The sequence below is a fragment of the Zootoca vivipara genome, chromosome 13 (assembly GCF_963506605.1).
Source record: "Zootoca vivipara chromosome 13, rZooViv1.1, whole genome shotgun sequence".
Taxonomy (NCBI): domain Eukaryota; kingdom Metazoa; phylum Chordata; class Lepidosauria; order Squamata; family Lacertidae; genus Zootoca; species Zootoca vivipara.
In genome coordinates this window covers 3,382,077-3,400,865 of record NC_083288.1, presented here as the reverse complement: position 1 = coordinate 3,400,865, position 18,789 = coordinate 3,382,077, and the positions used below count along the sequence as shown (strand labels likewise).

Below are 18,789 nucleotides of genomic sequence, written 5' to 3'. Positions count from 1 at the left end.
GTTTTTATATAATGGCATTCACTGCCTGAAAGAAGGATCCTTGCGGGAGGGGATGGTCAGTGCTGCCTGCTTGAAGACAAAAAGGCCTACATTTTTCAATTTGAATGTTTTTGTTGCACGGAGCACATCATTTCTGGAGTACTTTTTTCAGAACTTCCCTCGTCTCCTGTCCACTCCCCTTACCCAGTTAGTCCAACTGTGCTGAGAGAGACAGATCATGGGAAGGCGCCTCCCCCCAGACATGCCATAAGAGACCTCCATGAATTTTGTACATGCTTACACACCGTTAACTTTGCACTACTATGTGGTACATACCACACAGAGAAATGACTCCAGACTGCAGTAATTCTTGATTAACTTCAAGCAACTGGTGTGATAACAAGCGTCTGGGGTCCCCAGTGTTTGCAGACAGCAGCTCAGTCTCGGGGCAATGCAGCAGAGGTGGTGAATTTACAGTTGACTCATAATCCTGAAAATCAATTCTGGAGTCTCCGAGGTCTGGAGAAAATACTAGTGATGTGAAAGAAGACAGCTTTGAGCCTCCACCCTCTCTTTGTTTGAAAATAAAATAAAATAAAAATGTGTTTTATTGGTTTTAAAGTGTAACACCATCAACATAGCATAAAGCCAAAAAACACACATGGAGTACATATTATTGGACTGTCAATTGCATAAACTAAAATTAAGGCACATGCTGGGGAGAAGGGGAGGACGCTATGGTCTGTCCCTTCTCCCCAGCTGGCTTTAAAGCAAGCAGGGGGAGAATCGCCCTGATGCTGTGCCCGAAGCTAGCGGTTCCCCCCCCTTACTTTAAAGCCAGCTGGGGAGAAGGGACGAACCATAGGGACTGCTAGCGCCGCACAGCTCTCCCCTTCTGGGCCCGCCCCCCGCTGCCCCTGCCTCTCGCCATGTTCAGCAAGAGGCAGGGGGCGGCGAGCAGCAGAGGAGATGCTGCTGGTTCTTCCCTGCCACCTCCGTTAGCAAAAACAAGCCTGCGGAAAATACGGTAAACAACAACAACATGGCCAATATACTCTTCTGTCTAAGGAAGTCAGATTTATCTAGCATCACGTAAAACACTTTATAAGAAAACTTCTTTGTAATATGGGTTTCTCCGGGGCCTCTGTGGCTCCCCACAGCTACTGGACCAAATGGATACCTCAAGGGAATGTGGTTTTCTACTATGGGAAATAATGTGACCCAACGCCCACAAAGAGAGGCTACAAAGGGCAGAGGGGATGAAGAGAGGAAAAGAGGATCTAGAGAAGGCAGGTGAAGACTAGAAATCTTTTTAGCTCATTAATATCCAGAAAAGAAACAAAAAGAAATTCCCATTTATCCTTGGTCCAGACAGTCATACATGCCTCATACCAATATCATACTCATATCAATGCAAATGTACCAAGATATGGGGGGTGGGTGGGATTTTCACACACAGTGGTGTACATTTTGTTTTTCCTTAATCCTGTGCATAATGTCATGTGGTAAAGGTAAAGGGACCCCTGACCATTAGGTCCAGTCGTGACCGACTCTGGGGTTGCGTGCTCATCTCGCATTATTGGCCAAGGGAGCCAGCGTGCAACTTCCAGGTCATGTGGCCAACATGACAAAGCCACTTCTGGCGAACCAGAGCAGCACACGGAAACGCCGTTTACCTTCCCGCAGGAGCGATACCTATTTATCTACTTGCACTTTGATGTGCTTTCAAACTGCTAGGTTGGCAGGAGCTGGGACCAAGCAACGGGAGCTCACCCCGTCCCGGGGATTCGAACCGCCGACCTTCTGATCAGCAAGCCCTAGGTTCTGTGGTTTAACCCACAGCGCCACCTGGGTCCCTCAATGTCATGTGGTAAGTGGTCCTAAATCACATGCACTGGTTCAGTGCAAGTAAAATCCCACTGATTTCCCAACACTTTAGACTGTGCCCATGGTGACTTTAAACCTTGAGTTACCAGAATTGCTAACGCAGGATAGATAGCTCTGTAGTTGCTGTTCCCCTGTTGCCTAGCTCCATTTATCCCGCTGCCATTCCATTTCCTAACTCTGTTTGTTCTGCTGTTGGCATGCTTAATGTTATAGATCTATTTACATCATTCAAAGCCACAAACTTATCTTTGAGCTCTCAGAATATAGCAGGATAGTAGCAGAAAAGAAACAAACCCCTCCCCCCAACAAATAAACATATATAGCACCTATGCTTCCAAACTAAAATAAAACAACTAAAGGCACACCGGTTAGCATGGTTTAAACAGGCCGACTAAATAAGAATATGTGAAGTATCTACTTTGCATCTGTTTTACCTTCATCCTCTTTGCTTTTTGTAGTAATGAATTCATGAATATCTGACTCCAGTCTCTCAGACCTTAGAGAATGCCCATTTATGATTTGGGGGGGATTGTCACTGAACACTCCATCTGAGGGCACCCTGGGTTTATAATCTTCACTCTGTGAGCTCTTATGTGTCCTGTCTAAGGACCGTGATCTTCTTGAACCTGACCTGCTACATACTGTTTCATGGGATACAGTCCATTTTTCAGAGGCCTGGGAACGATTCCCAAATCTAACTCCCTCTCTTGTTACCTCCTGTTTTGAAATTCTTTCAGACCAACAGCTTTCTTGCCTGACCCTGCACTCATTCTCCACCTGTCCCGTGACATGCTCTGACGGTTCGTCTTCTGCAATGGATTCCTCAGAGCTGGAACCAAGACTCATTGGGTTTTGCAAAGCTTCTATGTAAGACTTTCTAAACAATCGCTTTGTTTCGAAATACAGAGAATCCCGCCCTCTTTGACAAGGGCTGCTCAGGTCTGTGCTGAAGGATATGCTTTTGGGGCCATTCCTTTTCACTGGTGGAGGAGCTGCTGAATCTTTAAACAAATCAGGTGTCGATTCAGATGTCATTTTTGGTTCCTTGATGGCTTGCTCTGCAACTGAAAGTGCTCTTGGATTTGCTTCAACAGTTCCATGCTCAGCTTGGGTGGCTGGGGTTTGTATTTCAGCCTTGCTCCCAGGGCCATGATATAAATCAGAATCATCATCACCTTGATTTTCACATTTGCCTGCAAGCGGTACCTCTATCACAGTAGAACAGGTATCATTAGAGGTCGAACTCTCACGGGAGCTGCTGCTTTCCATTGTCTGTGTCATAGCTTTAGCATCAGGACTGCCGCTGATCAATTTTTCAAGCAGAGAGCTTTGGGAATATGTCTGCAGAATTGTTTCAGCTGTAGGGACAAATATAGGGTTCACAATATTTTCCCAAGGTGTCCTATATATGGCTGGGCCTGTAGTCAGCAAACAGCTCTGCAAAGGACAGCCATTCAGTTTACCGTTTACATTTTCCAAAAACTCTAAGGTGAAAATATATCCATACATGGTTTCAGGTACAACAAGCTCTTCCATTCCTTGCCCATGTCTGGAGAGACATTTTAACACTAGGTTGGCCGACTGCTTTCTCACCGGCACAATCTGGAAGTAAAAATCTCCTGGTTTTAAACGGGCTTTGTGGAGAGATGCCAGTTGCACTATGATCTTCTCATGGATGCACAATGGCCATCCTTCATGGTAAAAAATGAGGCCAGTATAATTGCTCTGTAAAAAAAAGAGAGAAAGCAAACTAAGTGGAATATATTTGCCTCGTATTATGCTATTAACATTCATGCAGATTTAACCACCTTTAGCACAACAGAAAAATAATTAATGTAGCAGTTGACTCATAGGAAAACAAAAAGACAACAATTAATTAAAAAGTTGTGTTCTATTTTAGAACCAACAAAAGTTTCAGAATCAATACTGTCTTATGAGTACAAATAATTAACATAGATCACAAAACTAGTCCTGAACATATTCCTCTGACTACTCATCCCTAGAAATGCTATATCACATTTTTCAAATATACTGCAGGGCTAGGAAAGATCCTCCACATTTTTGTGGAGTGACTGGTTTTGTTATCAAGCTGCCAAACCATGTGAATGGTAATTCATTACCAGCAAATTACCAGCTAGAATTTTCACAGGAAGCGATAAGCATCCCTTACCCAGATCATGTTCAAACATGGTGAACATGGCTCATATTATGAAAGCTTGCTCCTCCCTCCATATGCAGTATTTATAAAACTGACATAAAACAATGTTAATATTTTGGAATTGTTAGGATGGCTTTAACAGATATATCAACTATCTTGGTTGGGAAAACATTCTCATTCAAAGAAATAATGGAATAACTGGAAAAAGGTTATAGAACGAGAACGATTCTGGTTTGTGCTAGTCATTACTCTTGATTAAAACTGTCCTGGGACTAAAGAAATGTAGAAGGCCCATTCTATCCAATTCGTGGTAGAGAACCTGCATTTGCTAGTGAGCATAAAGTCATAGAATCATAAAATTGAAGGGTTGGAAGGGACCCCAAGGGCCATCTATATGCTGTAAGCCACCCAGAGTGACTGAGGAAACCCAGCCAGATGGGCGGGATAATAATAATAATAATAATAATAATAATAATAATAATAATACAGTGGTACCTCGGGTTACAAATGCTTCAGCTTACAAACACTTCAGGTTGCAGACTCCACTAACCCAGAAATAGTACCTCAGGTTAAGAACTTTGCTTCAGGATGAGAACAGAAATTGCACGGCGGTGGCAGTGGGAGGCCCCATTAGCTAAAATGGTACCTCAGGTTAAGAACAGTTTCAGGTTAAGAACAGACCTCCGGAATGAATTAAGTTCTTAACCAGAGGTACCACTGTAATAACTTCTAGTCAACAGAGAGTTTCAGCCAGTCCCCAATCTCTGTATGATAAATGTTTCCACATTTGTCTGGATCTTGTTCACAAGTGTACACCTAAAAATGTAATGTGTGAAGTAGACCTGTGATCTCCCAGAGTTAACAAAGGGATGCATCTTAGAAACTGAGGCTATAAAGAAGCATTAGGAAACACTCTTCGTGACCCTTTCCTCTTGAGGGAGAGCTGCTAAGTTCGGTGTACATAAAGATTCCATTGTTTCTTTTTAAATGAACAATATTGGGAGAGCAAGCTATCTGACGGAGGCATCCTGTCTCTTTGCCAAGAGTGGCATATTTCTGTCTCAGGTTTCCATTCACTGAGCAGTCATTTCTTTACTCATGGGCTCTGACAAGGGGATTTCCTTTGACCAGCAAGAGTCACCCTTTGGATCTGAAGAGGCTCAACTCCATTAAAGCCTTTTGTTTGGTTAATAATGCCAGGGTAAGGCAGGGGTGGGGGGAGCCCTAAAGCTTTAAAGCTTCACTGAATGCTGTAAGAATTAAAGGATTAGGCCCCATTCCCTTAACTTTGAAATTAGTAGCAAAAGAAAAATAATCAGGTCCCAACCTAAGTTTCACGTAAGTGAGTAAGGATTTTTGGAAGGCATTTTTGTATAAATACTGTGCCAGTCACATACAACTACTGTACACTCTTCCTTATAATACTGCTACAAAATGCAACTGAGAGACCATTGAGAGAGGTTGGGCTAAACAAGTAAGGTGTAAATGTATGTTTCATGCTACAAGTAGTAGATGAGGATTTCTTTAAACATCTATCCCAGATTTCAGCACCAAAAATAAAAGTAAGTAATCCAGGACTGCTGCTCATTTGTTGGAGCTTTGGGTATGAATTCAGGATCTAACACAGTGATGGGCAACCTTTTGAGGTTGGTGTGTCAAAATTCGCCAAAAAACCAAGCATAACTCGGGTGGAGTGTCACTTCGAGAAAAAAAAACATAATTTCGTGATATTTATAGTTTAAATAACAAAAATGTATAATTGTAATATATAACTGTATTTAATAAACCAAAAACTAATTGTTTAACCAAACCAAAAAACCCTTATTTATCACAAAGTGCCCAGAGTTGTTGAGCTTTTTGGGGGGAGCTGCTGACCAAAGTTTTGTAGGTTTTTTTGGGAGGTGCAAAAGTTGCTTTGCTTTTTTTGGGGGGGGGGTGCCCCAAAGCTGCTGCGCTTTTTTGGGGGGGGGGGAGAGAACAGAAATAAATGGTGAATAATACCTTCGCTGGAACTAACACACAGCACCGACATAGTCTGCCAAAGTGCAAAAAAACCCCAGCACAGAACGGGTTAAAAATGAACACTGTTACACCCAATCATCGTCTGCCAAAGCGCCAGAAAAACAGCACAGAAAGGGTTGAAAACCAATCTCTGACTACCAGCAACAACAACAACAAAAAGGGATCCGGGTTTTAACAGCGGGGACAAGCTCTAGCGGAGACAAGCCGTAGGAGGAGCGGGAGAACAAATGGGGGGGGGACCAACAACAACAACAGCGTGAATGGGCTGATGGGGCGCGTGCCAGCAGTGAGGGCTCTGCGTGTCACGTCTGACACGCGTGTCATAGGTTCACCATCACTGATCTAACACAATGTTGACTACTATTAACTACATTCAGCTCTCTGAAACACCAATGTGCAGTAGGATTTCTCCTAAGTTGAAGATGATACGGGTGTGAGGAGAGCCAGGGAGCTTTCATAAGGAGAGAATGCAGAGTTAATTCACTGTGCCAGAATATGAATATGGTATCCTTGGCCTTTAGTGGAGTAAATGTTGACTTCGCTTCACTTTCCCTAGGAACCTCATGAAATCATAGAGGTGGGCTCCTTGGAGGAGGCTGGGGCACATGGAGAGCGCCCAGTGGGGGCAGGAGGTGGAGGCCCCCTCAATACTGGGGGGCACAGCCCCTTGCCCCAAATATTGGGGGGGGGCTGGAGCCCCTTGCACACCATATACCCACCACACCTGCCTGCATCACATGTTCTTTGGTCCTCACTGAGCTTCCAGGAGGCTAATCATCCTATATTCATGAGCACTTTCCAGCAAAACAATCCTGCAGTCCCACAATCAAGGCCCTATGAAGGAAGAGATTCTTCGTATGGTTTCGTTCAAACATTGCTATTGTGAAGCTTATGGTATTTGATGATTGCTGATGTAATGCTTTCGGCTCTGAACACATCCACTGTGGGGTCAAAATCATACCCTGAGGTAATAGCCTTTGCAGCTGTTCAAAAGCCAAATATATTAGTTTTCTGATTCATTCCTAAAGGAATGTGTTTATTGAAACAGACAGCAGGTACCCTTCAATGCCTCTCTTCCTCTTTCAGGTCTGGGCTGGTGTGTTGCATCTACCAACTACTAATTACCTTCTATTCTGGGTTTTCTCTTTTACTGTGTTAACCAAAATGCTATACCAATTTACTTTGTTTAATTACCAGGGTGCTTGTTGGTGTAACAACTGACCTATGTCATTACTCAGTAGGATAACTCACTTTACAGGTGCTTCTCAAGTACATTCACCTGCAGTTAGTTTTGTTTTTTTTCTAACAAGAAAAGAATCAACATATAGAAAACCAACAATTGAAAGTTTCTTTAGAGACCTCTGTACTTAGTATTAGTTGACTGGTGTTCACTTAGGATTCAAATAAAAAATGGCAGGGAGCTAAAAAAAAAAAACTTGACATAGCTGCCAAGCCTCCCGTTTTCTCCAGGAAATCCCCGTTTTTTCCCAGCTGTTCCTAGCTGAAAAAATGGATTTTTTTGTTTTTCCCCGGTTTATTCTGGTGCGGCAGCCATTTTGGAACTGGGCGGAGCATGCTCAGAAGCGACTTGATGCTGCTCTGCCCAGTTCCAAAATGGCTGCAGTGCGACTTCTGGCGTGACGGCCATTTTGGAACAGGGAAAGCAGCATCAAAAGTAACTTCTGAGCATGATCCGCCCAGTTTCAAAATGGCGGCAGCGCTACTTCCGGTCTGCTATTTCCGGCCCGGTCCCTTATTTCTCTGACAGCAACTTGGCTGGTATGAAACTTGATTATGTTAAAACTCAATTTAAATGTTTTGCTTTGCAAGAAATTATAACTTTGACTTTTAAAAAAGCTATGAAAAAGCTTAGAAAAGTAGAGAAATTCGGCAAGCCACACTAAAAGGGTATTTATGGGACAACCGTTCTTAGAGGATGACAGAAATCTAAATGTTACATTGCAGTGTTCAAGTATTCATTCATTAATTCAGATGAAACTACAAATCTTTTGACATATTAAGCACTAACAAGTTTATGGCATAAGGATATGTGGACAAGAGTCTAGCTCACAAAAGCATATGCCATTATAAATAATGAATCTTTTAGGTGCCACAAAACTCTTTAATCTTCAGCCCAAACAGCCTAACATTGCTGCTCCTCTGGAAAATTCACAGAATCATAGAATCTCAGAATTGTCAGAATCACAGAGACCCTGAGGGTCATAGAGTCTAACCCACTGCAATGCAGGAATCTTGTATTACATATTAATTCATATAACAAACAGCAAATTACATGTAGATGTGTGTTCAGAATGTGACCATAGCAGCACTTTGCAGTTCACTGAAACTTAACAGAAGTTTCTTACCAAGATTTTCTGTTTCCATTTGTCTCATGAGAGGCATTCCTTACTTTGGGATGGCACCTCCCACAGGCTGAGATGAGCAGGGTGCAAGTTCTTCGACCTCACCAGGGTGCCACCCACCCTCCCAGACTGGCTGGAAAGTCAAGAACCACTCAACCCCCACTGATGCTTCCGTAGAGATTCATGAGTCAGCAGTGTGATGCAGCAGCTAAAAAAGCCAATGCAATTTTGGGCTGCATCAATAGGAGTATAGCATCTAGATCAAGGGAAGTAATAGTACCACTGTATTCCGCTCTGGTCAGACCTCACCTAGAATACTGTGTCCAGTTCTGGGCACCACAGTTGAAGAAGAATACTGACAAGGTGGAACGTGTCCAGAGGAGGGCAAACAAAATGGTCAAAGGCCTGGAAACGATGCCTTATGAGGAACGGCTTAGGGAGCTGGGTATGTTTAGCCTGGAGAAGGTTAAGGGGTGATATGATAGCCATGTTCAAATATATAAAAGGATGTCATATGGAGGAGGGAGAAAGATTGTTTTCTGCTGCTCCAGAGAAGCGGACACGGAGCAATGGATTCAAACTTCAAGAAAGAAGATTCCACCTAAACATTAGGAAGAACTTCCTGACAGTAAGAGCTGTTCGGCAGTGGAACTTGCTGCCAAGAAGTGTGGTGGAGTCTCCTTCTTTGGAGGTCTTTAAGCAGAGGCTTGACAGGCATATGTCAAGAATGCTTTGATGGTGTTTCCTGCTTGGCAGGGGGTTGGACTGGATGGCCCTTGTGGTCTCGGTAGTGGCACCCACCCTGTGGAATGCCCTCCCACTAGAGGTCAAAGAGAACAATTACCAGACCTTTAGAAGGCATCTCAAGGCAGCCCTGTTTAGGGAAGCTTTTAATGTTTGATGGATTTCTGTATTTTAGAATTTCTGTTTTTTTGGAAGCCGCCCAGAGTGGCTGGGGGAACCCGGCCAGATGGGCGGGGTATAAATAATAAATTATTATTATTATTATTATTATTATTATTATTATTATTATTATTATTATTATCTTCCAACTCTATGATTCTATGATTCTATGAAATAAGGCCACAACACAGGCCACTAAAGCAATGAAACACAAGTACGTAAGAAAAGCCTGCTGGGTTAGGGCAATGGGCCATCTAGTCCAGCTTCCTTGTTCTCAGAACCAGATGCCTGTGGGAAGCCCACAAGAACAGCCTCCTCTCCATGTAGTTTCCAGCAGCTGGTATTCAGAAGCACTACTACTGCCTCTGACTGTGAAGTCAAAGCATAGTCATCCTGGCTAGTAGCCATTGAGAGCCTTATCTTCCGTTTATCTGTCTAATTCTCTTTTAAAGCCATCTAAGTTGGTGGTCATCACTTGTACCTGTGGGAACGAACTCCAAGGCTGCCGATTTGTTGCATGAAGAAGGGCTTTCTTTTATCTGTCCTGAATCTTCCAGTGCTCAGCTTTGTTCTAGTGTTATGAGAGGGGGTGAAAAAAACTTTTCTCTGTCTACTTTCTCTATGTCATGCATAATTTTATACACTTATATCATGTCACCTCTTACTCGCCTTTTCTCTGGACTAAAAAGGCCCCAATGCTCCAGCTCCTTGATGGTTTTGGTTGCCCTTTCATGAACATTTTATAACTTTACATTATCCTATAAAAAATGAGGTGACCAGGACTATACACGATATTTCAAATGCGGCCACACCATAGATTTGTATAACGTCATTATGATATTAGTAATTTTATCCTCAATTCCTTTCCTATTCATCCCTAGCATTGAATTTGCCTATTTCATGGCTACCACACACTGTCGACATCACCATTGAGCTAGCCACTACTACCCCACCAGCCAGTTCACAAATATACTGTATGTGAAATTAAGATTTTTTTTTTGTCCCAACATGCATCACTTTACATTTGTTTGCCTTGAACTACATTTGCCATTTTACCACCCATTCAACCAGTTTGGAGAGTTCCTTTTGGAGCTCTTCACAAACACGTTTTTGTTTTAATGACCCTGAACAATTCAGTATCATCAGCAAACTTGGTCAGCTCACTGCTCACTCCTAACTCTAGTTCATTTATGAATAAGTTAAAAAACACTGGGGGGGGGAGCTTCCTTCTAAGTCTTTTTAAAAGCTTGTTGAAAGCTCAAATACACTATTGTCAACCAGATCACCTCTATCTATGTGGTTGCTGACACCCTCAAATAACTCTAATAGGTTTGTGAGACAGGCTTGCCCTTACAGAAGCCATGCTGGTTGTGTTCAGCAAGGCTTGTTCTTCTATATGTTTGGTTATTTTATCCTTAACAATACATTCCACCAGATTGCCTGGGCCAGACGTCAGATCTGTAATATCCAAGATCCAACACCCAGCTAAAACTTCACATGCACCCAGTGCCTGCAAAATGAGTGTAAACTACTAATACTGTGGGTTGTGTTTTGCACATATTCAACTTTCCTTAAAGGTCAATTCTTCCTTTCAACTAAGGCTTGCCTATCAATACCACTCAACAGGCCTTAAAAGTAAACAGCCATTGCATCCTAGTAAGTTTTACATAGCTATGATGTACTAAAATGAAAAGAAACCCTTCAAAATAAAGCACATACTACAACTGAAAATGTAGTGGTATGGCATTTGCTTTGTACGAAGAAGCTTCAAGATTCAATCCACAGCATCCATAATTTATTTTTTAAAGGATTTTAAAAGGCCAAGGTAGGACAGTTTCATATATTCATCATTACTTCTGATAACACTTAGGGCTCATCCAGGCTTCCCTTGCTTCACTGCTTTCTTCCAGGGAAACCCAATATCTACTGCTGAATAGGAGCAAATGTCAATTGGGTTTTCTCTGGATTGATGTTTGCTCTAATTTATCGCTAAAGAGTGGCATTTCCAGGATAAAGCAGTGGGGTTAGGGCCTAACCGCTTGGACCTATGCCAAGCAAGTGTGGGACAGGCAGAAAACAGCTCAGATTCACGCTTTCTAGGCATGGGACCCAGACAAGCGCAAGTATGAACGAACCCTGAGATTCTGTTCAGCCTTAATATGAGAGTCTGTGCAAGTACAGCATCCTTAAGCACTTTCCAGTAAGTAAGGATACTTAAGTGCTGTGAGAAATTAAATAAACAGTCAGAAAGGGAATTGTTTATATCTGGAAATAAGTCCCACAGAGTTCAACAGTATGTTCCCTAAGGAAGCATGCTTTAAATTGCACCCCGAGAGAACTGATATAGGCTCCAATCCTAACCCCCAGTGTGTGTTGCTAGAGAAGGTGGCGACTGAGTGGATATCCCAGTTTGTTGGCCTTCAGCCTTTACCGGCAGAGGGAAGGTTCCACCACAATAATAAATAAATAAATATTTATACCCCGCCCATCTGACTGGGTTTCCCCAGCCACTCTGGGCGACTTCCAACCAAATATTAAAAACAATACAGCATCAAACATTAAAAACTTCCCTAAACAGGGCCGCCTTCAGTTGTCTTTTAAAAGTAAAATAGTTGCTTATTGCCTTGGCATCTGCTGGGAGGGCGTTCCACAGGGCGGGTGCCACTACGGAGAAGGCCCTCTGCCTGGTTCCCTGTAACCTCACTTCTCGCAGCGAGGGAACCGCCAGAAGGCCCTTGGCGCTGGACCTCAGTGTCCAGGCTGAACGATGGGGGTGGAGACGCTCCTGCAGGTATACAGGACCGAGGCCATTTAGGGCTTTAAAGGTCAGCACCAACACAATGGAGGCCCCCACTGCTGGCGTGTCAGTAACCTGTGGAAGGGCCCCCAAATGGTGCTGGAGGTGGAACTGTGCCAGCCATCGTCTGCTGGAAGTTGGTCCGGCTCCTACAGAAGGGCCTAATTTGGGCCTCCACTGTTGTGACAGCAAGTGCAGCAAGCTGGGCTTCAGAAGTGGCAGTGAATCTACATCTTCACACCCCAGTTAGGATTGATTTGGAGAGAATATGTGGGGCACTGGGATCCACATGCTTTTCATGTTACTACTTTGCAGAACTTTCAAATCAGCATAAATCCAAGTTCTGATAATGCCTAGCAGAGTTTGGCACATAGCTGCCAAGTTATCCCTTTTTTACAGGGATTTTCCCTTATGCTGAATAGGCTTCCTCGCGAGAAAAGTGAAAACTTGGCAGCTATGGTTTGGCATACTATAAAGAACATTACTGCGAGCAGCAAAATTCACTGTGGTGATAAAATAAATAAAAAGAGGTTACTCTTTCATCTCCAATCTGTTTCCAGATTATTAGGAGACTAAAACAACCAATCTCTCATCCTTGCCCCCAAACCAGCAATTAACTCAGCTAGGAAAATATGCTGTTTCTACTGTATCAGCAGAGACCGTGATAGCTCAGCAAAAGAGGGGGAAAGAAATACTTGCTGAGGCAAAGCAAGAGCAGAGTGGCATTTGAGGGCTGAAACCTCTGTCATCAGGGCAATGAATAATAGTACACAGTTCATTGTGGAAACAGAACTGTCCTTTATGCGGCTACAATTAAACAGTCACTAAATCCCTTGCTCTGACTCCTGTTGAGCCTCAGTACTTTGCACAAACACTGGGCTATAAATTCTTTTGCCTCCCTACTGAGTTGCAGTCTGGGGGCTGTAAATCTTCAAGTGATTTCCTGAATAATTGCATTCCTGAGAGAGCCGCATTCACAAGGTGGGCAACCACTCTCTCCTTCCGCTTCACTCCCAGTGAAGAAAGTGGTCCTGTTCACAAAGAAGCCAGCTGAAGAATTAACTGACTTCAATGGATGAAGAATAAACTTGAAACGGTAATAATTAGGCTGTGCGTGCCTATGAACAGGGAAAGATTCAAGTACTCAGGTCGTATTTCACATTAAAAATATGTAACCAAAAATGTTTGATTGCTTGAACAGAGTTTTGTTTTCTATACAGTCATACCTCGAGTTGTGAACGTGATCCATACGGGAGGCGCGTTCGCAACTCGCAGTGCTGCGTCTGAGGACGCATGTGACGCAATTCAGCACCTCTGTGCATGTGCATGATGTCATTTTGTGTTTCTGCGCATGTGCGAGCACTGAAACCCAGAAGTAACCCGTTCTGGTACTTACAGGTTCGGTGCAGAGTGCAACCCGAAAACATGTAACCCGCAGCGTTTGCAACCCAAGGTATGACTGTACTTTTTATCATACTAATAATAATAAAAGTTGCTCAGCTTCTGAACCAAAATTTCCTAATTATCTATTAGCAATTTTGATTTACTGCTGCCTGAAGCTTGGACAGATGCATGTTAAAATGATTAGCTAGATTTGATTGTTCTCTAACAAACCAAGGCATTTCATAGCTTAAAGACAGTTTCAACTAAACCAATGATGTCAAATATCAAGCATAGTCCTCAAATACCCAGTACTATGTACACACTACACACTACAGTTCTGTGGAAGCACAGGAAAAGCAAAGCATGCAGTACTATGTGAAGAATTCAGATTTTCAGGACAGATAATTTTAATATGTTTAGTGCAGGTTACGCACAGTTATGCTTATTTGACACAAATGAGGATCGGGGGAATTGTTTAGTACAAGTGGGACTAGGCAAGTTCCTGCACCAGCAAATCAGCAATAAGCAAGATTATCCATAAAAAGTAAGACACTGTGCACTTTCAAAAAGCTTTTTACAAAACAGCTCACAAAGGACTCCTGAGTAACCTTAGCAATCATGGAATAAGGTGAGAGGTCCTCTTGTGGATTAGTAACTGGTTGAGAACCAGGAAGCAAAAAGTAAGAATAAATGGACAGTTCTCCCAACAGAGGTCCACCCCGTCAAGGAATAGGAAAGCCAAGTTTTCTGATAATATGAAACTGTTGAGGATGGTTAAAACAGAAGGCGATTGCAAAGAGCTCTGAAAGAATCTCTCAAAACTGGGTGAGTGGGAATCAGGAAATCAAATGCAAGTCAGTGTAAGCTGCTGCAAAGTGATGCACACTGGGGCAAAATATCTCTCAGGAAACAGAATGAAAATACAACTGCCAGTATCGTAATAAACAAATCTATGATGTGATTGCACTTGGAAAACTGTATATGGTTCTGGTCACAAAGGAAGGAAGAAGAGACATGATAGAGGCCTAAAAAATTAAGCATGGTGTGGGGAAAAGTGCATAGAGAAACGTTTTTCTCCCTCTCTCATAATATACTAGGACATTTGAGGCAGATGAATGTTTGAAGATTCAGGACAGAGAAGAGAAATAACTTATTCACACAGTGCATTGTTAAACTTATTGAATTTGCTGCCACAAGAGGCGGTGATGGCTTGAAGGGCTCTAAAGATGATTAGACAAATTCATGGAACATAAAGCTATCAATACTGGCCATTTTGAATTATGGTGCTGGAGGAGACTCTTGAGAGTCCCATGGACTGCAAGAAGATCAAACCTATCCATTCTTAAGGAAATCAGCCCTGAGTGCTCACTGGAAGGACAGATTGTGAAGCTGAGGCTCCGATACTTTGGCCACCTCATGAGAAGAGAAGACTCCCTGGAAAAGACCCTGATGTTGGGAAAGATGGAGGGCACCTTGCCGACAAAGGTCCGTATAGTTAAAGCTATGTTTTTCCCAGTAGTGATGTATGGAAGTGAGAGCTGGACCATAAAGAAGGCTGATCGCCGAAGAATGGATGCTTTTGAATTATGGTGCTGGAGGAGAGTCTTGAGAGTCCCATGGACTGCAAGAAGATCAAACCTATCCATTCTGAAGGAAATCAGCCCTGAGTGCTCACTGGAAGGACAGATCCTGAAGCTGAGGCTCCAATACTTTGGCCACCTCATGAGAAGAGAAGACTCCCTGGAAAAGACCCTGATGAGATTGAGGGCACTAGGAGAAGGGGACAACAGAGGACGAGATGGTTGGGCAGTGTTCTCGAAGCTACGAATATGAGTTTGACCAAACTGCGGGAGGCAGTGCAAGACAGGAGTGCCTGGCGTGCTCTGGTCCATGGGGTCACGAAGAGTCGGACACGACTAAACGACTAAACAACAACAACAACAACTGGCCATTTAAAGAAGCCAACCCCAGAGTTGGTCACGACTGGACCTAATGGTCAGGGGTCCCTTTTTAACCCTTTTTAAGAGTTACCTTTTTAATCAAGTTCATGCTAGACTTTCAATGATTTACTCAAATTCTGATGCCCATGCAAAGAACACACACAAATTATCCTACAATCATAAATCATTTTTCTTACCCTCTTATCATTTATTGACCCAACAATATAAATTCTGTAGCTATATATATATATATATATATATATATATATATATATATATATACCCTCCTACCATTCTCCTGAAATGTACTACAGCACAAATTCATGGAATTATATTCCAAACAAATGCAAAACTCGATGCTTCGCTTTCCAGTGTCTTACTAGAATGAACTTTCCCATGGTTATCTAGGGTTTCATTTTGCCCAGCAGTTAAAAGATTAAACAGCATCTTATTCCGCCCTCCTCATGATTGGATAATGAACAAAGTGTCTCTGTTTTGCCAGAGCAGATACAAATATACTTACACAGGTTTCCCGCTGGATACACTGTAAGACTCTCTTGGCAGGAACAAGGAAATCAATTAGACATCTGAGACCATCTCCGTTATAAAACTTTTCAACAATGCTGAAAAGTTGCCACAGAACAGTAGCAGCTGTGGCCTCAAAAGGTGGATATAGAGAGGAAAGTGTATTCTGGATATAAATATCGAGGGATTCAGAGTTCTGAAATAAATAAATAAAAACCACAGTGTTAGGCAATAGGGAAGAAGTGTAGATTCTACACAGAGAAACAGTATTAACTGTTAATGCCCTGGTTTTCAAAACTGTGTCACAGCAAACCATGGGGTTCCCCAGACACTTTCCGGGGTTTCTTCAAAGAGAAAATAATGAATAAATGTACCCAAACAACAAGTTTATCCACCACTACCAACCACCATCCAAGGTGCCGTGTCCTTTGGAAGAGAGAGGACAAAACGAAAGCTTGCAAACCCTGGAAACAGAAAGACCCTCACACAGATCGAATTCCATCCCCCCCATTTACTGAGAGCCTAGGACCTCTTTGAGTGGATTACTTTCCCAAAATTATTATTATTAATTTATTACATTTATACACCACCCTTCATCCGGAGATCACAGGGTGGTTTTTACAGCATAAAAATGCAAACACAAAATACACATCATAGTTAGAACAACAACAACCCAACAGCCCCCTTCAACAAACACAGAGGTTGTTTAATCAGCCCAAGGCCTGGTTATAGGGGAACATTTTCACCTGGCATCTAAAGGTTAATGTAGTGAAGGTGCCCGGAGAGTCTCCCTGGGGAGAGCATTCCACAAATGAGGAGCCACCACAGAAAAGGCCTGCTCTTGTGTTGCGAGTAGTAACAATAACTTTTGTCCCATAGCTTTCACCAACAAAAGTTGTGATACATCTGGTGTATTGCATATTAATGCTTTTGATTTCCTTGCGTGTTCCACAGCTGCAAAGCCCAAGGGGAGTAACTGCAACTGCTTTCCACACAGTCCCATTTCCAGTCCCTCCTGCTTAAAAAGGATCATGCAGCAGGTGACATTAAAGACCTCTCTGTGTGTAACTCTGAAGGCAGAAGGTATCAGTCGCAATAGACAATACTGGATTCCCAGGTCTAGAGTGCTAAGGGGGGGGGCAACCTCTTCCTTCAGGCAAAGCTCAGGAAACAAACATAGCACCCTCTCAGTGTCTTGCAATGACTGAACTGCTTTTGACTCTGTTATCACCATGATATATTTGCACAGGGGTTGGCATGGCAATTAGCCCCTCCCTGGCAGGAAGAGCGCTGGTGTGTACATAGGCTTGGTGTTGGGTTTCTTTTGAGAGAGAGAAAAACCCCGCCAACATCAGCAAACACTGCTGTGACACTTTAGTTCCCAACCCTTGCTAAGGTAAATGGGAGGGAGAGGAGGGAGGGAGGATCCGTAGGCCAGAACCAGTGCAAGCAAAGGGGGGCCATAAAGCTTCTCACACACCAAGGAGCCACCCAAACTGCCACCATCCTGCTTCCTGAGTTTGTCTCATAATGTGTCACATCCTCTTAGTAACCATGGAAACCCCAGCTGTGTAAATGTTAGCTATAAGGTCACATTCCTTCCCTGCCAAGTTGTATAGGAAAACTCTGTCCTAAATCATAGGAATAAAAATCGAAAGAGATTGCAGGAAAACCTGAGGCGGAAAGTGCCAGAATATTCTAAATATCTCTGGATGGAGATGGAAAGATCTCAGAGTTTTGGTTCTCTCTGTTTCACTTTTTTTAAAAAAAAAATCTTAAATTCAGTTCTCCACATTTCTGAAGCAATTTGTGCATTTCTCCACCCAAAAATATTTATCAAAATCTTTAGTGTGAATTTCTCCTAATAAACACAGTTTTGACTAGTGTATGCATTTTTGCAAGGACCTTCTCCTAATAAAATGCATTTCTGTATATTTTCACTGATATATTCATTTTAAAGCACATTTTCCTTTAATATATGCAGTTTTGTAAACACTGCTTGGAGAACTACACTTAAAAATTCAGATGTGTGACTTTTGAATGATGGCTTTGTTTCAGAAAGTGTGGATTTGATAAATTCACCTATAAATGCAAACTGATTCGAATCACTCCCCCATCCTTATCTCAGGATATCTTTTCCGTGCCAGTGAGCTTTAACCTGCACTTCATAAATGAAACCTTTATGTTTAAGCAATATAGCCTCCAATAACACTCTTTCCATGTACCTGTAGCTTGATATCGGCAGAGAAGAAACATTATTAACAAGCACTCCCACCAGCTTCATCTGGTCCACCCATGAGGCAAACTGAAGCAGGTGGCAGAAGCCTGCAATAAGTGCTCTGGGCAAGATCTTGCCACTGCCACCACCCCTCCTCACTTCTATGACTGTTATTATTCAAGATCTGTCAAAAAGGTAGGAGGGATTTTTCCCAGAATAGTTCCAACTGAGGGCCAAACTAGGCATAGCAAGGGTAGCCACATGTTCTTGTTCACATCCCGACCCCATTACCAAATCAGGAGGGATGCACAAGGTCTTACTTTAACATGCAAAGGGGCAAATGCTTGCTATTTGCAAGGAGGGCGGTGCCTTCTGCTAATCAGTGCTCTCTCCCTGCCCCATCCCTGCTCATAAATTCATCCCCTCTCACTCAGCGCTGCTTGTTGCTGCCCTTGAGGTCCATTTGGTAGAACAGAGACCTGATCTCCATCTCCTGCCTTCACACTTCGCCCCACCCTGAAACTCCCCTCCAGGAAAAAATATATTCAACATATGGGTCCCCCCCCAAAAAAAGCCTTTAGGAGGGTGGGAAGACCCATCGAATGGCCAAACAG

The 18,789-nt window shown here is 42.9% G+C and overlaps 1 protein-coding gene across 1 annotated transcript in view; it reads right to left on the bottom strand.

Moving 5' to 3' along the window:
* Window positions 1-18,789, bottom strand: part of PLEKHG4B (pleckstrin homology and RhoGEF domain containing G4B) — a 92,922-nt gene that overhangs the window by 58,448 nt on the left and 15,685 nt on the right. The window contains exons 2-4 of the mRNA XM_035134775.2: window positions 15,956-16,153; window positions 2,301-3,591; window positions 316-510 (exon numbers count right to left, since the gene is read on the bottom strand). Coding sequence (XP_034990666.1) covers window positions 316-510; window positions 2,301-3,591; window positions 15,956-16,153 — 1,684 coding nt within the window. The remainder of the gene's footprint in view (window positions 1-315; window positions 511-2,300; window positions 3,592-15,955; window positions 16,154-18,789) is intronic.